This window comes from Glycine soja, chromosome 5 (assembly GCF_004193775.1).
Source record: "Glycine soja cultivar W05 chromosome 5, ASM419377v2, whole genome shotgun sequence".
Classification (NCBI taxonomy): Eukaryota; Viridiplantae; Streptophyta; class Magnoliopsida; order Fabales; family Fabaceae; genus Glycine; species Glycine soja.
The window spans coordinates 1,811,246-1,833,719 of record NC_041006.1 but is presented as its reverse complement, the minus strand read 5'-3'; the positions used below and the strand labels follow the sequence as shown (position 1 = coordinate 1,833,719).

Below are 22,474 nucleotides of genomic sequence, written 5' to 3'. Positions count from 1 at the left end.
CCATCGTTCTTAATCACTATTAAGTGTCTGAGTGATGTTTGAATCTGTTTGATGATGTTAAAATGGCAAAGGGTGTGTTTGTTTTAACATTTGAAACCCCTCAACCGGCTGTTTAAGCAAAAGTGACAAATTGTTACTTCTCACAAAATGACACCTTGGAATTTGTGCAACTTGAACGTAACAGGTTCACAAACATGCCCAAAATAGCATAGGTCTTGTTGACAAATTGTGTTGTGAGTGGTTGAAACTTTTTCAGACATTTCTGCTGCAACACATGCTTATATTTCAGTTTAATATTGGAAAAAATATAATTATTAAGATTTTCATGTGATATATTAGTTAACAGTTATATATATATAAATATAAATAGAAAAATGTTCCATACCAAAACTTTTCAAGATTCAGGAGAGTAGGAAGGTCAAATATTGACACGTGGGAGGTGCATTATCGTGAAAATTCGACAATGTTCATGCTTTACCATGTGGGTGGGGTATTATCATTTTAGTTCCTTTACTTGCATTATTTTTACGTTTTGGTTATAGTTACACAAACTTTACATTCAGTTCCAGCACTTGGTCATTCACTGTGATTAGTGATTTTTTATTTTGCTTAATTTTCAGACTTAAGTCAAAACTCAAAAGCTCTCTTGTAAATATTGTTATTAGCGTCTTTTGAACACAATAAATTAATCCAAACACTTATACACCATCTGAATTCTCAAGATCATTCATAAGAGGAGACTAACAAAGCAATTTTATGTAATAGATTGGATTCAGTCTTGTCATCATCATCATCTTTACGGTTAGAGGTCCATTCCTGATAACGATGAAGACTACCAGTGAAGTCTGTAAAGAGACCATCAACGCCTATCTTGTTGATCCAGAAATCATATTCCATATACGGATCTTGACTGAAGTTGAAATGCAAAAATGGGAACTCATTTCGGTAAGTATATGGATGCACCTGCACCAATATTAGCAATTCTATTGTCATTTGTTTGGCTCAAACCATTAATGGAAGACAATACAATAGATTAAAGAGGAACAATGTCAAACAGATACACACAAAACATATAAGACAACAAAATCAAGAATAAATCCGCTCAATCTTCCAAAAATGATCAAATCCATGAAATCGTAAGAACAAAATAAGCTTTAAACAAGAACTGTACCTGCAGGTTATGAGCATGTGCCCTGGCAACAAGATTAGTAGGATTTGTCATATAATTTTTTACCACAGGTACCACTGTGTCCTTCCAAGGTCCAATTCCCACAACATATTGCTTTATGTACTCTAGGTATTCATCAGATGTAATCTCCCAATATGACTGCACATTGTCATCACAGTACTTTTATTAGGCTTTGGAATAGACAGTGAAAACAATTTCGTGTAACATAAAATGGAGACAGTATTACTTTTGAAAAAGCAGAAATTACATAAATGCATTGAGTGTGCCAAGGTTTAGTCAAGTAGGAATGGATAATCTCCTAGGGCAGGGCTTTTTCCAATTTCAACATTTTTTTAAGGAAACCAGCATTGAGTGTGCTGGCAAGAATGACAGTGGAAAGCTGAAAAATAGTAGAGTGAAAATTGAGAAGGTATTTGGAAAGAATGCAATACATTCTTCATTTACATTCCTCCATTTATACAACACAAAGAAAGAAAAGTGTTCCCTATTCTCCATACAAAACGAGTATAAAGCTGCACTGTTGGGACTACTTATGCTTTCTCTTTGTAATGTGATACTTTTTAAGGTCTGAAGATCAGAAGATGTACCATCATGATATAAATTATTAACTTCACAAGTATAACAAATTCCATTGAAAAAAAAAACGTGTTGTTCCAAAAAGTTCAATAATCCTAAAGCAGCTCGGACATCGAGGATAAAATGTATTACACACCTGATTAGTGTCTTGAGTTGGAACAGTAACATCATCAATTAAGAAAACCTTGGGCAAGTCCGTTTTATTTGATATATACACGAGTGAAGTTGGAGCAAATGACTGAATAAATACAGGTTGTCTCAACCAATCTTTTGACAGGTAGGAACCCTTGTACCCATATTTCTGAAGTGTCTCCACAAACTTGTCCTCAAATCTTTTGCCATGGGACCATTTAACCTGTTGATTGTATCAACTTAATGAACAGAAAGGACACAAAGCCTCTAAAAGAACTTGGCTAAAACATATTACTATTAAGACCAAATTATCAAGCATGAAATTGTAAGATTTTTCATAAAACAATCTAACAGGGTAGAAGAATTCTTAATGCAATTTGCACCCTTATAAACTTCCAACAACATAATCTCACCTCCTGTAATACTCATTAGCATTAATTTAAAGATGGGAATTTATTTCATTGAGTGTGCAATACCACGAGCAGTCCAGCACTAACCATCAAATACATATGTACAATAAGAATGGTGGATTCTAATGTATTCTTCAGTTAGATGAATTATATATCAACAGGTATGCCTTTTGGAACAACTTATCTTTGTTGCTACAAATCCCCCCTCTCCTAACATGTACATTTGTTGGATTCTAGAAAGAAATACTCACATGTTGATTGATAAATACTGGATTTTTTATCTCTGGATATATTCCAACAACTCTGGGTGCATCCAGTGCTATGGTAATGAACTCTTCAAAAGTGATGATTTGAAACTTTCCTGAAATAGATTCCAAGTATAAAGTTGTAGACTAACAGCTACTTTTAATGTGTGCTAAAGCAATATTAGTTTCATGTAGTTTTCAAAAGAGAAAAAACAAGCCATCAGCAGCCAGCTTCCCTAAAAATGAAAAAAAAAATTAGTTCCACTCTTCTGTGTGTAGGGGAATAATGTAACAATGCACAGTTGGCAGCAAGAGAAAAAAATATTGCAAGGATGGGGGAGGAAAGGGAAAGTGAATTAGGAGAGGGTGGAAAATGGTGGAGAGGACAATTGAATTTTGGAGAGGATTTGGTGGCTTAGGTCAGGGAGGGCATAGTCTGTGTTTGAGCTCTGGTTGTATTCTCTTTACTGCATTTTCTTCATTTCTTCTATTCCAGCATCTCTGTTTTTGTTTGTTGAGAACTAATTTTTCCTTGTAGAGGAGATTTCCTCCTTCAGTTCCATCTTATTTTCAGTATTTATGTCATTCTTATCAAAATCTATCATGAATTAAAAAAAATATTGATAATGATTTTAGAACTATCAGGTAGTGAACTGTGGTAACAGAATATTTCAGAACCAATGAATGAACAAGTCAAACAAACGAAAGAAAATAACACAATACTGCAAAGAAGGGACTAACCATTAAACTGTTGGTCCCTGAAGCTACACCTCTGTTTCACCCTCAATGACTTTAATTCCTTTAATGTGAAATCAACTGCAAATATACAAACAAGTAAACTTATTTTGGCATATTAGATTATTCGAACAAGAAGCAAACTTGTTTAGATGGAAAATAAGACTTTAAACAAAATTATAGAATTTGAAACATAAGCAGACCTGAAATACTTGTCCCTAAAAACAATGAAAATTGAGATGAATTTCAAGCTTATGCATTTATGTCACAGACAGAAGCAATCAGATCAACACCCTAATAATTTCATTAAGGAAATTTGCAAGGAAGTTGAACAATGGATAGCAAGTTTAGCTACACTACCAGTAAAAAAGCCAGTCATGTTTTCCCCTTGGACTTCATATGTTCTTTTACGATTAGCAAACTCTGTGCGATTTGCAATGTCAGTAGTATTATCAAGGGTAACATCATGGAAACATACAAGAACACCATCTTTGGATGATAAGATATCAGTTTCAATGAAGTCTGCACCCTCCTCAATAGCTCTCTGCAAGAAAGATTCGTTTTTGAGCAAGCATATGCCAAAGATGGCAATGATATTCATTATGTCATCTACATCTTGCCTAATAATAGTTTGTGCATAATTGTAGCATGATTGCATTTGATGAAAAAACAATTATAGTCAATTTCCATATCCGAAAAATTTAAGTTTAGTGAAAAGAGTCTTCTCACCAAGTATGCAGGATGAGTTTCCTCAGGAAGCTCTCCGTTTGAACCGCGATGAGCAATGTTATAAGGGCGAAAAGTTTGTAGGGGCTTCCTATTTCCATCATCACCTTTGCTGGGAAGTGGATACAAAGGCCTTGCATTGCATCCAATGACAAGCAATAGAAATACAAAAGGAGTAAAACCTGTTTAAGTTCAGATTTATTAGACCAAGTTAAAAGATACAATTTAGCTGGGAAAACGGCAGCCAAAACAACAATTTTCACACAAACATGAAAAGCATACATCCCAAGTGGGAGAAAAACTACAAATGAAGACAATGGTATGGATATTATGGTAAATTTGAATGCTGACTCAAATGAGTGATGAAACTGAAGCATGAATTTCTGACTTAAAATCTATATGACACAAGATCCATTTAGAAACTAAATGGCAAAGGGTCGTTGATTAATTAAGAAACAACAATGGTTCCAGATCAAATACTCAGAAATTTTCTACGCATCTCGCTCAGATCAACAGAAACAAAAAAAAAAAGGAGAAAAAAAAACGAAAGAAGAGAAATGCGAAGGAAAAACATAAAAAAAGGTGAAGGGATTCTGAAAAGTGAAAAGGCCTTACTGGGTAAGGAAGCCATGGAGAAGGAGATAAGATAACGATGGGTCTGGTTGTGTTGTGTTGCTCACTTCATCGTTTCCGAGTCCAATATATTGGTTTCAACTGTTATTAAATAATGGGGTCTTGGTGTGAACGATTTTATCTTAAGAATGTTAATGGTCAGAGGCTTTATGATTGGCGTCGAAATGCTGGACTCCACGAATATTCTCCGCATTGCAAGATTCCTTAATAACATCACAACCCAAATACATACGCCAATCTGTAACATCACTGGCAATATTTCGTTTACTCCATCCATGCTTTTCTTAATTTAGGCTAAACTATTGTATTTTTCCCAAGTCATATTTTTTAGTTTGATCCTCGAATTTTATTTTTTATTATCTTATATCTTAAGGTAATATGTTAAATCAAGTTTATTTTTCCATCAATTTACCACACTATTTTATTTTTCTTATCTTGATAAGAAACTAAAAATATGACACTTAATAGGAATGTTTGTCATTGGCATTGTTAGTGATAAAAACTGACTAAAGGATTAATTAATCTAACAAAAACACTTTAAGAGATTAAAGTTAAAAAAATTTAAACTTCTAAAAAAATAAGATAAAAGATAAAAAAATATATTTTGTTCATTCATTTAAGTAATTAATTTAAATTTAACAGTAAAAAATTTAAAATAAAAAACATTTTTAGGATAGAAATAATTAAGGTTTGAGATGGAAATAAAAAATTATTAAAAGGAATTTTTTAAGGGTTGTTGAATTTAGAATATCAACTAAAAGATTTTTTTTTAAAAAAACAATAATTTATTCATTTTAAATATTTAAAAATAATTTTTAAATAATGATGTATTTAAAATTTTTGTTATAAAATAAAAAAGGAAAACATTTCTTCAAGTTGAAAAAATATAAAAATTTAAATGTAAAACAGAATTTATTTTTAAGTTCTGAAACGTGAAAATTATCGCATACATGTTTTATATATTTTTCTAGTTATAATTTAATCAATATATATATATATATATATATATATATATATATATATATATATATATATATATATATATATATATATATAACATTAATAACTTAAATATCACATTAATAAAATATAATATATTTAATGCATAACTTTTCACTTGCAAATAATACAACTTTGTATCTAAAGAGAATTCAAGAGAGTTTATCTTATCATATTGTTTTCTAATTTAACTTCCTCTTTAAAGATAATAACAACAACAAAATATGATAACATTATCATATATTATTCACATAATAACTAAAGAATTAACCGTAGAATAGTTATGTATTTTATATCTTATCATTATATCTTTATTGTTTGTCACCAAACATACTTTAAACCTTTTTTATTCGTTTTAGGCTCTAAACTTATTATACATAAAATACACACAAGAAAATACGTTTTCTTTTAACACATATTTTTCCTCCCACCACAATTATTACTTGACAAAAATTACTCCCACATTACTTTGTTTTAGGGAAGCAAAGTTTGAGTTTGTTGACCAACCAAAATATTATTGTTTTAAAAGTTTTCAAAGCTAAATAGTGTTCAAATGAAAATTTCATGGATTCTCAAAGCCTAGTCTCACCGCTTCACGGATTGTGTTAAGACAAGGCATGCAATTGAGTATTGGTAATGGAAATTCTATAAATGTTTGTAACCAACCATGACTCAATTCTAATTCTCATCCTTATGTTTCTGGTCTACCTCAAATTGGACTTGAAAACCTCACTGTTGCTGACCTTATTGATCAAACTTCATTCCCATGGCGCAAGGATATCATTGATCAAATTTTCACCCCTACGGATGCAGCTCAAATTCAACAGATACCCCTTTTCCACATCTCTAACTGGGACATATTAACATGGAAACATAATGCCTCAGATAATTACTCAGGAAACATAATTCTCCTTTTCCCTTATCATGCAATTATGGAATGCGTTTTCAACACTCAACATTTAAAAGTTCCTGGTAATTGGTTGTTGTTGTGGAAATTAAAACTCTCCAAACTCATGGCAGCCACCATCGCAACCATCTTCAACAATGAAAGTAATTTTTCTGTTGGCATGTGTATCCGAGACAACTTGGGCCAATTTCAAAAGGGCAAAGTCTTCTATTGCTCATGGTCTTGTTGCTCTCTTGGAAGTAGGGATGAAAATGAGTCGAACTGCTTGTCAAATGGTCTTTTGTTCGGCCTATTTAAGGTTCGACTCGGCTTGACTTGTTTACTGTAAAGTTCAAATTCAAGCTTTTTAAAAAGATTTTTTAGATAAAAAGACGAAATCCAAAATATAACTTGTTAAGCTTGAGAATGCGGCATGTTTAAGTAGTAATAATAATAATAATAATAATAATAATTATTATTATTATTATTATTATTATTATTAAATAAAAAACTTTTAAAACTCTTCAGATTCTTATAAAATGATAAATAGAAAATAAAAGTATTTTTACGTTGTATTGTATACGCATTTCACCTCTACGTACGTCCCTTTGCACGTTCATACATTTATTAATATTATGCTCTTTTTTTCATTTTTTTTATATATTTTGTGTTTTAACGACTTGAATTCAATATGATTTTTTTTATCAATTATTTTTTAATTTATACATTACTTACGAAATTTTATAAGTTTCTTTTTTTTAGTTAATATTTTACTAAGTTTTAAAGTAATTAATTGATCAAATGCGTCTTTAAGCAAATTTTTAAATAGACTCGTAGGTCAAGTCAGACTTATATGTAAGACTAGCTGAGCCTTTGAAAAAAGCCTATAACAAGTAATAAGTCAAACTCATCTTACTTATTCAATTCAAACTGAACTCAAGCTTAGTAAAACTTAACTTGATTTGACTCATTTTCATCCCTAACTAGAGAGGCATACGTACTGTATCAGGCAATTGAATGGGCTAAATTTGAGAAATGTTGTTTTTGAAACCTATTGTAAAATAATAATAGATTTCCTTGCAAGTCCAAAATCAGGTTCCTCAAGATCTCATTGCAATTCTCAACAAATGTAGAGCCAATTTGTCAAATATTACAAACTCAATGGTGAGTTTCCCTAGGAGAGGCAAATAAATCTTGTTGTGCATGAGTTAGCAAGAAAAATGAGAAAATCATAAAAGAATAAAAAAAACATAAAAGAATAAATCTTATTAACTAGTGCTATTATTGGTTAAGAATTAAAATATATATTTTTAATATGAAAATCATAGAATAAAAAAAACATAAAAAACACAAATGTACTGTACGTATTCTAACAAAAAAATTATACTCTTAATTCTTTAACCTAAGTGCACACTCTAACATGCCTCGAGTACTATAACGATATATCACAAACACACACTCATTTGACAACTCTACATCTTTTATCTCTTTTTTTCTCATTAGATCCATGTTAAAATACTAGACTAGAAGATCAAAGGTGTCCATCCATCATTATCCTATCATTATAGCCATGAATCAAGGGCAACAGTTATTACTCACAACAATTGAAGCCAAGAGAGAGTTCTGCATCAGATAATGATAGTTAATGATGAAAATGAAATAATAGAAGGAACGAGTACATCAAGACTTAATATGAAGAAACACAAGAAGGGACATCAGGAATTTAATTATAAAAAAACAAATAGTTTCCAAGAAACTTCCACAAACTTCTTAGAGTCAATCAGAGGATCCATCCAGAGAAGGCCTAGTCACATTTGGCGAAGAAGCAGTGATGCCATCTTCTCCTTGATCGCTCTCCACCAAAAATATCTAGGTCAAGGACACAGATGAAAGATGATCATCTCGCGTTCCATTAATTCGACACTCTGGTAGATAGCTAACATTGCGTTTTTGTTATTCAAAGGAGGCCCCTAGGCCCAAACGTTGTTTTGTCAAGTGTGTGTGTGTGTTTGGATTCTTTTCATATTAAAATTGATTATAAAAATTAAGTTTGAAATAAAGTAATTTATATTTAAATATTTTTATTTTAAAAGCAAGTTAGTCCTAACACTTAACCTAAAAAATGTTATTACCAACTTTATCAATATGAAATGTTATTTTACGAGTTTGATTTCTATGTATTACTTTTGTAAAAGAATTATAATAAATATAATTTTGAAAATAATCAGTGCAATAACCAGCATCTTAAACAAGTGTTGAGTTTATAATCTATAACGATTTATATCATTATATTTTTCAATTACTTTTAAATTTTATATAAGTATATGCTAGTAGATATGCATATAAATAATGTGCAAAAATGTAAAAGAATAATTATAAATATTGTATAATTCTATTTTAGCCTCTTTATTTATTTGTTTTCAACACTAATGTGAAGGCTATATAGCAAATACGAGAAACTATCTTTGTCTTTGATGAAAATTCCCTTTACACTGTCGTTAGAACCATGGATAAGATAATTATGGAAAACTATAAGGATTCTTAGCTGCTTCTACACATTCTAAAAGGGGTGTTAGGTGCTTCTCCTCGTTCTAAAAGTGGTTTGTGATAAATAAGGTCATGGACAGACATTTTGAAGTCTAAGGCGAAAATGTTAAAGGAGTCTTTTTTTTACAAGAATCTTAAAGAAACTTAGTATATTATATAAAATATCAATTTTTATATTAATCTTCTAGCTTTTTTACCTACAAAATCATTTATCAGAGTTTTATAATCAAGCAATTCTAACACTTCGCTTTCAATAGATAAAATAGCTAATTCATTCAATCTATCTTGTAACATTGTTAATTTTAGATATGATTTAAGCAATTTTAATTTTGAAAAACTTCTTTCAGTAGCAACTGTTACAACAATTATCAATAAAAATCTATTTAGGATATTGACAGGGATTGTCAATATATAGAGAGAGATATATATACATATATATACGTTCAATACCTCTTTTGTTTTGAGGTTTGTTAACTTACACTTGATTGTCTTTTAAAATTAATAAAGGAAATTTATAGTTATAACTTGTTAACTTATTTTTTGTAATAAATTAATAAATTCCTTTATTTTAGAGGTGTGAAAATAAAATCACTTTTAGAAAATAACTTCAGCCCCTTTTCTTTATGTCCTCTAATGGCTTGGTTGATTTTGTTTGATTGGAGGCTATAATCAAAGGATTCTCGTTATTCTTTACAAATATTAGTAAAAATATGAAATAAAAAATAATATTTTCTCAAAATAGTTCAGAAGAGTTATTGACTTATATATGTTATAGTCAGAGTCCTATATAGAGATTATAAGACATAAAATAAAATTTATTTTAAATTTTAATTTAATACAATTTGTTAATTTTTTTAAAAAAAATTGTGAGTTGATATTTTAAATATTATTTAAATTTCAAATCGACTCAATTAAAGATTTAAATTAATTTATGTATACAAAATATCAACATGAAATAAAATTTTAATTAAATGTGTGATCTTATAAACAATATTTTTCGCCAAAATATCTTTTTTTTATATATCAACCATAGACATTAAATTTAAATTTTGTACTAATTTTAATAGTTTTTTTTAGGTAAATGAGAGGTTAAATATAAAATAGATATAAAATAATTTTCTTTAACATTTTGAAATAAATTAAAAATTTTAGATAAATGATTTACGATGACAATTACATTCATAACTTAAGATTATGTAGTCTTATTAATGAAAAAATGATTACAAATCATAAATCATATCTTAATAAAATTTACCACTTAATAATTTAAATTGACAAAAAATATTAAAAATGTAAAAAAAAAAAAAAAACTCTTGGGGGCCTAAGACAAAGGTCTGATTGGCCTTATGGTTTCCACGGCCCTGGTGATAAACCAGCCCCATCTCCATTGATATAAACTAAATCAGAACAAACAGTGATGTGTTTCATGGGATCTGCCACTTCCTTACCACCAGCATGCATCACGAATTCCGTTGGGGAGAGGAAGCTGCCATGGCAGACACATACAATACAAACTTGGCCTCTCTTATACTTGTACAAAAGCCCTTCTGTTCTCTTCCCAGTTGTGCCACCTCCAGTTGTAATCACACAAGGCATTTGTCTCACAATGTCCGTTGCCTCACTTTCCTGATAGGAATTAACATGCTTAGGCTTTTTGGCTGGCCTCTCTATCATAGTATCAGAGGGCCACGGTGTCATTTCCTGAATTGCTACTGATGAAAGCATGGAATCATTTTCCTTCTTGGGTGGTGTCTGGAAGTTGGAACCAGCTCCTGCTTCAGCATAAGATAAGAAGACAAAAGAGTTTGTCAGCAACAGAGTAGTTATACATGAGCTAGTTATTATAATTATAATGTAGCTAAAAACATACTCAAGCTTTTAATTTTTTTTTACTACCCCGTGTGTTATGTACAACCGCACATTCAACATGATTGGTTAGGCTTTCAATCTATTCGGTTTAGTTTACACTTTACACCTTAATCTAGCCTATAAGTAGTATTTTCTGTAACTCAAATCTAAACGAAAAAACCAATAATTAGGAAACGAGAAGAACTCAACCCAAAAGACATTAAGTGAGGGTATCATGCCAAGTAGTTTATATTCTACTCAATATGGGAGTCCTAATAGACAACCATACAGAAGTATATCTCAGCATTACAACCTAATGGGTAAATTTGCTACTATATTTATTTATTTATGGTAATCAAGCTACCAGTTTGTTCACGAGTTATAATGTCTAAAGGAAAAACCTTTGTAATGTTTTCTTTCTAAGCTTGAAACGGTCATGAGCATAAGGAATTCTTGCTTTATTTGGAAGAAAAATTGTCAAAATATTCCCGTTTTGATGCAAAATCACCTGTGGAAGCTATAAAGAAGTCATTTGCAAAACCAGCCTGATTCCCAATTTGTGAATGTTTTAAACTAAAGCAAATATTTCAGAGAAAGATTTTATAGGATTTTAAGTCAAAAGATAAGCACATGCATATTGAGAATTGAATTTTTATCTCTAAGGTTTAGGTGACTTAAATGCAAAGTGAAAGATTACATTTTATTATATAAATCTTAGTTGAATAGATGTATTGAAAGTTATTTTTGTTTCAACTTCCAAAAGAATTTATTTATTATAGTTGATGACAATCTTCACTATAATTAAAGAAGAGATTTAGTGGAGAAATAACACATGTAAAGAGAGTGTGTGAGAAGAGATATTATGAATCAAAGTCACTTTGTTGAGAGAAAACCATCTTTATTTAAGAGTGTTATCTAATCATTGAGTGAGATACTCGGGTTTGTAAAGTAATACACTATTTGAGGTGAGTTACAATCTTGCAATCATTTTTGTGATAGTGAAAATATTTTTGAGATAATTTTATGCACGTAGATAAGAAGTGCTGAATCATGTTAAATTTTTGTATTTGTTATTATTTTTCTTGCGATGTAATTTTTGTTGTATTTTTATAATCTTTTATAAGTATAAATAATTTTATTTGTGAGAATGTTATTTCCCAACAGATTTAACAAGTAAAATAAATTAACCTTGTTCTGTAATCAAGCATAATTTTTTCATTGTGTCCCCTCTCCAAATCATTCCTCATTCCCAGCTCAAAGTTAAATGCTTCCTCCACTCTCAATTCTCCCTTTTAGCCGCCCAACTACCTCAATCACCAAAAATTATTGTATGGTCAGGACTATCATATGCTCATAATTCTGACCAATCTCCATTCAACACATAACTAAATACAAGTTATTGCATGGTCAAAACTATCACGTGTCCAAAGTTCTGACCAATCTTCATGCGTGATGTATAACTAAGAAATTTCAATTTTCAAGAAATATTTTTTTATACGTGTCAAGTGGAGATTAGATGAAACTATGAACCCCTGTGTTCGATATATAAAATAATTTCTCATCTATCACCTCTGCTCTATCTGCCACATCGGCAATTATGTTATTTTCCTTTGTCACTGCATGTGTGTTCCCCATAATTCCCATGCTATCCTTCTCTTCCACGTAGGATGCACTAGCTCCTCTATTCATATTCCTACTCTTATAAAACTGGTAATAGGAGGTCTGTTAGATTGTAAATCACAGTAGAAGATATCAATTATTAGATAATTCTAAATGATATAACTCATATCATTTGTCACGTGATATGTATTTTTTTTTATAAATTAGAATTTTTGAATATATCATATAGATAAATATGTGATAATCTTAAATCACCTAATAATTTTTAGTTAATTTAATGTACATGTCCAAATGTGAGGAAGTGTTAAATATTTGTCAAGAGTTCTCTTATTTGTTTCATTGCTTGCCTCCCTTCAGTAATTACGCTCAGCGGTTGAAGGTTTTCCTATTTCCTACCACCCAAAAAATGACAGGCCATCTTATTGTAAACATTTTACATGACTTGATGTAATACTCTCATCAGTAAGGAAATATAACTTCCTCCCAATTCATTATTAGAAGTTTGAATTAGCCTATGACATCCTTTTCAATTTAACTTGTAAAATACAGGAGATATGCTTCTTCTTTTTTATTTTATAAATGCTAGCTAGTATAGCAAAAGAATTGCCATGTCAAATTCATCTGAAAGGAACTTAACAACACATGGTCTAATACTATTTTTCAACACACATTCAGTGTTAACTAAAATTTACCAAGATTCAGCAAAATAACATAACATGGAGAGTGTGTTAAAAAGTGTGTACTCACAACAAGGTCAACAAAGTAAAGAAAAATAAAGTTACCCTCATGCCATGCATCCCGACAAGGATTTGCAAATGTCTTGAAATTGTTATCAATTGAGTGAGGTAGAGGCTGAGGACCACCGGCCGGAGACACTGGAAGAGACTTCTTTGCCTCAGCAGCCGCAGCCATTAGCTTCTTCTTCATTAATAATCTCTTCCCAGTCCTCACTCTTCTCATTGTTTGCAAGTCCCCAAACCTTACTATCACCATCTTTTCTTCTTCTGCATTTGTCCCCATAGTGTTCTTGGCTTCCTCCACAACCATTGATGATGATGACCTTGCCAGCACCATCTTTTTTTCTTCTGCATTTTGACCACAGGGAGAAAGCTTGAGAGTAAGGTCTATCTGCTCAGAGTTGGTGTATGGTTTCTCAGAATAAAAACCCTGCTAAAGAAAAGAAAAGCATAATCACTTTCTAGTATTAATGAATGAATCAATTTAATCAGCATTGTATTAAAAAAAAATTATTGTCACCTCCTCCATTGAAATCCAAGAGAAAGGTGAAGTCATTGAACTGAAGAACTCCTTTGAAGAATGCCTGTATTCCCTTTGAAAGAGAAAAGAACAAACGAGTTACAGACATAAAATTTGGAGAATGAAAACCGTATCCACTTCCTCCACAGAGGGAAAGGGAGTTACGAGGATTTCTACGATGAGCCTGTTTGGATCAAAGACTAAAAATTCCTTAACCGTTTTTGGGAGCTTTTCTACCAAAAAAAAAAGTTTTATATTTTGGATGAAAGTGTGATATAAGTGCTTTACACTCTATATATAACACAAAAGAGAATGGCAATGAAATAAAATAGGAAAGTCACACGCAAGCTCTAATTTAGGGACCCGATGCCACATCCGCGGATTCACAAGTGGGAACGAAGAAAGATAAAAAAAACACGAGGTGTGGTCACAGATTTCAGCATAGTACTCACGAGTCACGAAGTGACGCAGAAACAGAAGGATACAAGGAGAGAAATTTTCTTATAATTTTGAATTTATAACTGCTCAAATCTCTTGTGCCATGTGTGTAGTTTTTTTTATGAGTAGAAAACAATATAATGTCAACGGAATTTATAACCATATATCAGTCTTATTCTATTCAATTGAATTAAATGTTTTTGAGATTCTTAGATATGTTCGAAACTAAGGAGATAAATAATATTGGAGATAAATTTTGTATTTTTATTGTGGGTTTCAGTTTTTTACATTTTACTTTACTTTAATTTTTTTTTTCTATTTTTATTGTCTAAGCCAACCATGTCCTTAAATAAAATTAAAATAAATTTTGAAAGAAAAAACATGATTTAAAAAAATTTCTCACTAAGATGATTAACATAATATTTTAAGTAAGGGTGTTCAAAACTAAATTAAATCGCTAGCTGTCAAATCGATTCAAAATAACTGAAGATTGCTTAAACCAATTTTCATATTTTGTTATAAAAAACTGAGCCAAACTAAATAAACTGAATATTATAATTGTATTGATTTTTATTGTGATAATTAATAATAAGTATTAAATAATTTTTTATTTTTTATTTTTTTAATCAAGATATATATTTTACTTCCAAATATTAAAAAGATGTACTAATATTTAAAAAATAGTATTAAATATTAGGTGATACACAAATTACTATTATGTTACATTAAATTAAAGATAATAATTTTTAACTAAAATATGTTAAACAAAATTTAATAAAAATAATTTTTTTAAAATTATATAGTATATATAATACTTATGTAAGTTTAGTTGAAAGATTTAAATTATGATAATAGATTATTTTTTTTTTGAAAAATTACGAAATTCAATCGAATCAAATCGTAAAAGATTAGTTTGGTTTGATTTGAATTCGATGTTATATTTAAACTGAACCAAACCAAACTACATTTTTATTTTATATTTGGTTTATATGAATTTGTCTAAAAATCCAACTAAATCACATTACAAAAATCCCTAATTTTGATAGAGATCGGTCATTCACATCAGTAATTTAGTAAATATTTTACACCTATATTTTAATAACCTCAAAAAAAATTTTATAAAACGGAATTGTCTTTTGTTTATGTGTTCTTTTAATCTAATCATTAATCAATTGTGACATCTTGAACTAGACACATGGAGTATGACATTTATAACATTTTTGTCATCACACTGTAGATAAAATATTTACTGATTTTGATTTTGTTAATAAAGCCGAAAAGCTCTAACTCTTCATCTTTTAATTATATTTTTTCACGCACACACTTCAAACTTTACTTAAAACACCTTATATACAAATAATTTACACGGCAGAACATATATAAATATTTCAATAATAATAGCCAATAAATCTAATAACAATGACTAATATAAACTTTTACATCATCTTAAAATTAACAGAACTAACTCAAATCCAAAATCTATCTAACTTATAGCACTAAAATTATCCCCACTTAAACATACTAATTTCAGAAATATGGAACAAAAACAAGGAAGACAGCTAAGCTGCTTACAGGGTTTGGCAATTGGCATAAAGAAGTGGACCTGAGCTGGGAAGTGAGAAGTGAGAAAAACACAAGAGTTGTCTTAGTTCAGGTCATGTTGTTAATAGTCATAGGTAGAGAACGCATTCCAAATTTTCCACGTGTTTATCAATGGAAAGAAAGGTTCACGTATCTAATATCTTGTCACAGACTCATAGCATCAATCAGCGGCTGCGGAAACCAAATCCATCCTTAATCACTGTCACTGTCACCATTTACGAAACGACACTTGTTACTCAGCCCCGTACCAGGTTGCCATATAATTCTCAAAGGATCTTAGGGGCATCAAGGTCAAGTTAAACTCAAGAACTATGAACCTAGCTAGCGTGTGGAAAAGTCACAACTTGTTTCATGTTATAAACCAAAGAATTAATATCTCGTGTTATATTTCAATATAAGATTGGCGTTTAAACACACGTTTTAAGTATGTTTTTCTTTTTCCACCATGATATTGATGTGCAACATCTGCTAATTTATACTAATTTTATTGATCACTAATCTCCCATTTTAAATATGTTTAATTGTTTCAAATTAATTTTATAGAAATTAAAATGAATTGAGACTTAAAAAACAGCCGTCCTACTAGTAAACAATGATATATTTTCTTAAAATAATCTGTGTTTAGTACTTTTAATTATACAATGTAAAAATATATTTCCATGGATATTTGACAATAAGATATATCCCTTAAAATAAATAAAACTTTGCATTTCTTTTTCTCGTTCATTATAAGTGCCCGTTACCAAATCTGTAAATATGGGAATGAATTATTCCAACTTTTCTATGTCGGTATGAAATGATAAACGTTGTGTTGAACAAGAAAGCACTACTAGAAAGTACGAAAAAAATTCAAAGTTTTGACAAATATGCATGTGTAAATGTTTTTTTTTTTTTTTGCATAAAAGGATTAAGTTGAATTACAAAAAATTGAGATGTACGGGGGCAAGCATGGCATACTATTTTCATACGTAATTTTTCATGAAAAAAATTAGAAGCAAAAAGGTAAAATAAATTATACTAGTTATTTGTGACTTGTGAGAAACTTAATAACTGATATGTTAATATATGCAAAACTTATTTTCATGTATATGTAATATCATTATCAACTATTATTAATTGAAATTACTTACTTTATTCTTTAAAGTGAACAAAATCTAAATTTGAAAATTTACATTAAAGAAAAACGTGTTTATGAATAAATTTTGCCAAGAAATTATATTTCAAAATTAGACTTCAAACAATAAGTTTTTACCTAAAAATGATATTTTAAATTAAACAAATATGAAAACGTTTTGTAAATGTTTCAACATTAAACCTTGAAAGTTGAAAGAAATTATTCATTTATGAGTGTATTTGGATAAACTTTTCTAGAAGCATTTCTAAGATGATAAAATTAAATAAAAAAGAATAATAAATTTTTCTATAAGTTAAAATAACCTTTTCATTAGTTAATCATTAACTAATTTGTAGATGTTATCTCATCTTTTGAAGAAATTATATGAGAGAACTTCTACAAATTAACTAATGATTAACTAATTTTGAGCTCATTTTAATTTATCATGAAACTCATCTCATTTTTTTCTTTTACTCTTTTCTCTTAAAAATGTTTCTAAAAAAACTTGTTATATCTCATAAACTATCAACCTCATTGTTACATCATCAATTAATGTTATTACTTGACAACAAGCCTTAAAACAAAACAAAAATAAATAAAATTAGTAGAACTAAAATCAAAACAAAAATCTGTAAAAGTCTAAAACCAACGACCTCTATTTCATGGGAACAAAAGGTTATTTAAGCTTTTACTAATTTAGAGGTTGAATCATTACTTGTTGGCTTAATTGAAGAGGAGCAATTGCTTCCTGCACCTTTTTAAACTATCAAAATAAATCACATTATGAATTAATCTTTTTGAAATATAATGTAATTTTATATTTTGGATTAGACGAAAAGCAACCATAGAAGTGCAGAAAGTTTGCCTTGAAGAGGAACTAATTTGGACCATTATGCCGAATCATGCGTATTTGAGAATACATGGGCCTATCATACTTAATTGCGCCAAGTGTGTGTTTGATTCAACGCCCATAAGGTTACATTAGTACAAAATTTACTAAAATCTGTAAAATAAATCATACAAAATCAACTATTAGTTACTTTAGGAGTGACTTGCATCAACAACTCCACAACGTTGACATAAAAACGCTGTAAGACTCTAAAAAGATTCAGATCATGAAGTGTCTTAGCTTAGCAAGCAGCAGCCAAGCACACCCCTCAATATCTTCTTTCATGGCAGAACTTTAACAATAACACCCTTCATCATGGTTGGCACTAGGAGAACCACTACCAAGAAAAATAAGTTAAACAGTCGTAATAACCATTGATAGAAGAAATATATTCAAACTATTTTGTATGCGTTGTATGTACATACATCCCACATCCACTTAAACGTGTTTCACGTTCTATATGCACACTTAATGAACCGAGTCAACCATCTGTTTTGCACATTTAATAACTGTATATGACCTTGTAAATTGCCATTTTTAGGAACCGACTTATATATTTGCTCCTGAGTAAATAGTTCATCAACTAAGTGATAAAAATAAATTGTAATTTTTATATAATTAAAATTTTTATCCCAACTTTTATTATAATTATTTTATGTAAAATTAAATATGCATACTTAGTTAAGGATGATATCGGATAAAAATATACACAAATAATTAGATATATATTATTATTTTTTTTAATGTGAGAATCAAAGACACTGTTAAGAGATTTACAACTCACACACCCTTGCTCAACCAATTGAACTAAACCACCTTAACATATAAATTATTTTATACTACTATAGAAGACTGTTGTATTCTTTAAACCTTTATTATTGACTGGATTTAAATTAAAATAATAAAATTATGAATAAGATTCATTAAATAAGGAACAAAACCTCCACGAATTTCAACTAACAACAAAGTGTTATATGAAATACTTGCAAATTTTTAACCTTCATTAATCGGTGCAAAGCAGGGGATCATGCTAAGATAACAGCTTTGATTTGCAGCAGCAACAAATAATGATAATCAAAACTTCCTAGCAGATATTAGATTTTCTTTTTTGTACAGATGAGATTTGACCTAACACTTCCAAGAACATCGAAAATAGTTACTGTATTTCATATCCAACACATCTTAGCCAGAGTATGTGAGAATTTACTATTAAAGTAAACCCAATCGGAAAAGCATTGCCATCGTTCACCAAAAGCTTCAAACCAAAAAAACCACTTCATTTTCAAATTACTGATAAAAAGAAAGGGAAAAAAAGCATAAACATCATATTACTGGTAAAGTAGATAATAGTAACTCATGACAGACAACTAGTTCTTCTACTTTCAGATTGCCATAAGGTCACCATAGTTTCGCATAAGTAGTATTGATCCTGCGAACAATCCAGCAGCACGCAGCAATTTCTGCATGTGAAAAAACAGAAGAGAATCGACATACATTCTAAACTAAGTCAAGTTCCAAGATATAAACATGAATTAACAGGAACAAATACTTTTATAATTAAGTAAAACCTAAATAACAGTGAATAGCCGTAGCCCATTGCACAAGTCTTATTCATGTTCCTACCACCAACACTTAGTAGCAGCATTCATCTAACCTAAGCTCATGAGCAATCTTATTAACCAAAAGGTTCAACGGTTGGTTGTTCTATGTGAGAGGTTACAGCAGCTATTCACTACTCCTAGTCCTGGATAATCAATTTCTAGGTTTCATTGGTTCAATTGCATGTACTATAATTTCTACAATAATAAAAAAATCAGGCATCCTGTCTTGAGAGTTTCCTGGCAAAACTGATCACAACCAACAATGTTTCACATAAGAGAATGCCTGAATTCCTATGAAACTAAAGGGGATGCCATAGTCACTAAGGCACATAGAATAAGAGGATCAACATTTTCAAACCTTGAAAGCAACATAACAGATAAGGGTAACAGCTAGTCAGAGGAAGAAATATCCAAAAGTCACAAAATCATTAACACAACAACTCATAAAATTCAGACATGGGCATGTGCAAATGCAATCAACAGTTGTCTCAAAACCCACAACAATCCATAAAATAGTGATTTTCGAGTTCGATCAAGAACTAAAACTCCTTCATATAAGCATTCACACCAGCTGACAATGCCAACGGATTCAACACCACAACAAAGTATAAAATCATGGGTCGGTCACGGATCTATCATGTTGCAACGATGAATAAAATGGGAGGGAAATGACAACCCATCCCTTTTGCAAGCTAAAGGCACTCCCATATCACACACAAAAAAAAAAAATCAACCTTTTTTTTCCTTCGCACATTAAAAGAAAACACACAGAATAGCTCTCAAGTTTAGAAAGGATCTCATATTTTCATACATAGAACTGTAAAATTTCAAAATAGTAAATACATTGGAGCTATTGCTTTATCTCACTCTCCCTGTTACACAGAAAAAACAAGGCACCAACCTTAGCAATTCGATTTGATTATATAACAATCAAACTAAGCTATATTGAATAAATCACATATTAACATAAGCCAGAATCAAAGGGAAAAGGAACGAACGGAACGGGAGCGAATCGAATAGAAGAATACGAAAGAGGGTAAGAGAGAGAGGGGTTACCGCATTGAAGGCCCATTTCTCATCGTCATAGATTTGAGAATTAACGAAATCTTTGAGGTACTGAATCGAAATTACAGAGTCGGCCATTGGTGTGAGAGGAAAGGCGAAAACACTGCAACGAGATTTTGGTTTTAGGGCGAGGGCTAGGGTTCTGGGTTTTGCGTTTTCACGACTTTTGTTTTATAACTTTTATTTTTGTTGACTCGTGCAAGCGTGCCAAAACGCGCACCACTTTTTTTTTTTTCTTTCTTTCTTTCTTTCTTGGGCAAATATAATATATTTGATTTATTGTTTCAAATTAGACGATGAAAATTAACTAATTAATAAAGAAAACGGGCTTAGGATCCTATGGTGTTTAAAAAAAAAATCAACTACATGCAGTACTAATTCAATAACTTATAATAGAGGATATTATAAAAAAAAACTTATAATAGAGGTAAATTTTTAAATTTTTTATGGTTAAAATTTTTAATTTTAACTTTATTAAAGTAAGTAAATATATAAAGTAAGGAAAAAAAATCTTTGAAGTTCATTTAAAATTAGTTTAAAATTATAAAGTATTTCACTTCAAATTGAATGTTATTGTCTGCTTTGGAAGGAAGGACCTTAGGATTTGATATACAGGCAGGACGTGTAGTTAGTGTCCCAGCTATAAAAGATTGATTGTGTTCTAACTATAAAGAAAATAAACGTAATTCCAAACAGTCTATAATCCCTCGTGAAAAAACAATGGTTGAAATGAAATGAGGATTGTTATCAAATTATGTGTACTCAGAACTTAAGGTTAAATATTTTGTTTTTGGAGAAGCTTAAGGATAAATATTTATTTTATATAACTAAAATTTATAATAAATATATACTTGTAAATATATAAATTACATTTTAAATTTATGATAAAAAAATTATATTATGATATAAGGTTATTTTTAACTATTGATAATTTTTTTAAAAGATAAAAAAATTTAATTTAGAAATAAAGATTAAAAGAATAGATTGATAGAGATAAAATATTAAGAAAAATCTCTAAAACTATTATCGTTGAAAAGCAATACACATTTAAAAATATTTTCATTCAACAATTACTAATTAATCTAAAACAATCACATATCAATTAATAATCAGTTATATACAAGTTTACTTATAAATTAGTTTCTTAGTTTTAATTTTATAAGAAATATAATATGATCATGTATGCCAATTAAAAATGATATGCCGTATAAAAATATGTATACTTATTCAATACCAATTCAATCACAATTCAATGAAGTCACGAACGTCTTTACCAATGAAAGAATTGATTAAATATTTAAATACTATTATAAATACTAAAATTACGGACATAAGTATTTAGGAAATTAGGATATTAAAATAAACTTGGAATCATTAAAAATCAAAACAATTTTAATGTTTAATTACTCATATCTATATTTATATAAATTTTATCTTTTAATTCTTATACATAAAAATTTTCTTTTATAGTCTTTATACATACTATTTTAATCCATCTTAGTTTTTAGTGGCTATATGTTAAATGATATATATTAAATGGGATTAAAAAATGGTACATATAAAGACTAAGGATTTATAAATGGTATGTGTAAACACTAAACTAGATTATTTTAAGTACATACACTAAAAGTAAAGCTTGTTTCAGTAAAAAAAAAAAAAAAGGTAAAGCTGTGCAATTATAGGAACTCATTTTAATAATACTCAGTTCCTCCCTAAGTACCATATAGTAATTCTTGTTATGTGAGGATTCTAGCGTTTGCTTATTTGCTGCTATTTGGAGTTCGTCACAACAACTTGGACAAATTTTGGTAGGTCAAGTGTGAATCAATTCAACCTCCTTCCTTTTTATATATAAAAAAAATTGTATATATAAACTTTAATTTAAAGCAAAAATCTGTTTTCTTATAGTATTTAATAACATAATTATGTTTTTATTCCCCACAGCCAGCAATCAAGAGACTA

General features: G+C 29.7%; 2 protein-coding genes and 1 long non-coding RNA gene across 4 annotated transcripts; all 3 read right to left on the bottom strand.

The window, feature by feature from the left end:
* Window positions 1-622: 622 nt before the first annotated feature.
* LOC114411800 (glycerophosphodiester phosphodiesterase GDPD6-like) lies at window positions 623-4,805 on the bottom strand. Its single transcript, XM_028375500.1, has 8 exons — window positions 4,629-4,805; window positions 4,017-4,195; window positions 3,648-3,831; window positions 3,294-3,368; window positions 2,559-2,668; window positions 1,902-2,120; window positions 1,172-1,327; window positions 623-963 (listed from the first exon to the last, which is right to left on the bottom strand). The coding sequence occupies exons 1-8, from the start codon at window positions 4,642-4,644 to the stop codon at window positions 724-726; spliced, it is 1,179 nt and encodes a 392-aa protein (XP_028231301.1). The 5' UTR covers window positions 4,645-4,805; the 3' UTR covers window positions 623-723.
* A 5,508-nt stretch (window positions 4,806-10,313) lies between these two features.
* Window positions 10,314-14,252, bottom strand: LOC114411797 (ninja-family protein Os03g0419100-like). 2 transcript variants are annotated; one of them, XM_028375497.1, is made up of 3 exons: window positions 13,804-14,252; window positions 13,329-13,716; window positions 10,314-10,850 (listed from the first exon to the last, which is right to left on the bottom strand). In XM_028375497.1, exons 1-3 carry the CDS (start codon window positions 13,837-13,839, stop codon window positions 10,423-10,425), a joined length of 852 nt encoding a protein of 283 aa, XP_028231298.1. In that variant the 5' UTR covers window positions 13,840-14,252; the 3' UTR covers window positions 10,314-10,422. The 2 variants fall into 2 exon arrangements, with proteins under 2 accessions (XP_028231298.1, XP_028231299.1); XM_028375498.1 differs by having other exon boundaries at window positions 10,315-10,850; window positions 13,329-13,713; window positions 13,804-14,250.
* A 5,815-nt stretch (window positions 14,253-20,067) lies between these two features.
* On the bottom strand, window positions 20,068-20,661 carry LOC114411796. The gene is made up of 2 exons (XR_003666532.1): window positions 20,504-20,661; window positions 20,068-20,319 (listed from the first exon to the last, which is right to left on the bottom strand). It is a non-coding gene; the product is annotated as an uncharacterized LOC114411796 (long non-coding RNA).
* Between the last annotated feature and the right edge of the window lie 1,813 nt (window positions 20,662-22,474).

Coding starts and splice junctions, on each gene's coding strand:
- LOC114411800 (XM_028375500.1), bottom strand. Junction 2,669..3,293: donor CAGGGACCAACAGTTTAATG/GTTAGTCCCTTC, acceptor AATCTATTTCAG/GAAAGTTTCAAATCATCACT. Junction 1,328..1,901: donor CAACTCAAGACACTAATCAG/GTGTGTAATACA, acceptor GACAATGTGCAG/TCATATTGGGAGATTACATC.
- LOC114411797 (XM_028375497.1), bottom strand. CDS start 13,839: ATGACTTCACCTTTCTCTTGGATTTCAATGGAGGAG. Junction 13,717..13,803: donor CTTGGATTTCAATGGAGGAG/GTGACAATAATT, acceptor TCTTTTCTTTAG/CAGGGTTTTTATTCTGAGAA. Junction 10,851..13,328: donor TCGGGATGCATGGCATGAGG/GTAACTTTATTT, acceptor ATGCTGAAGCAG/GAGCTGGTTCCAACTTCCAG.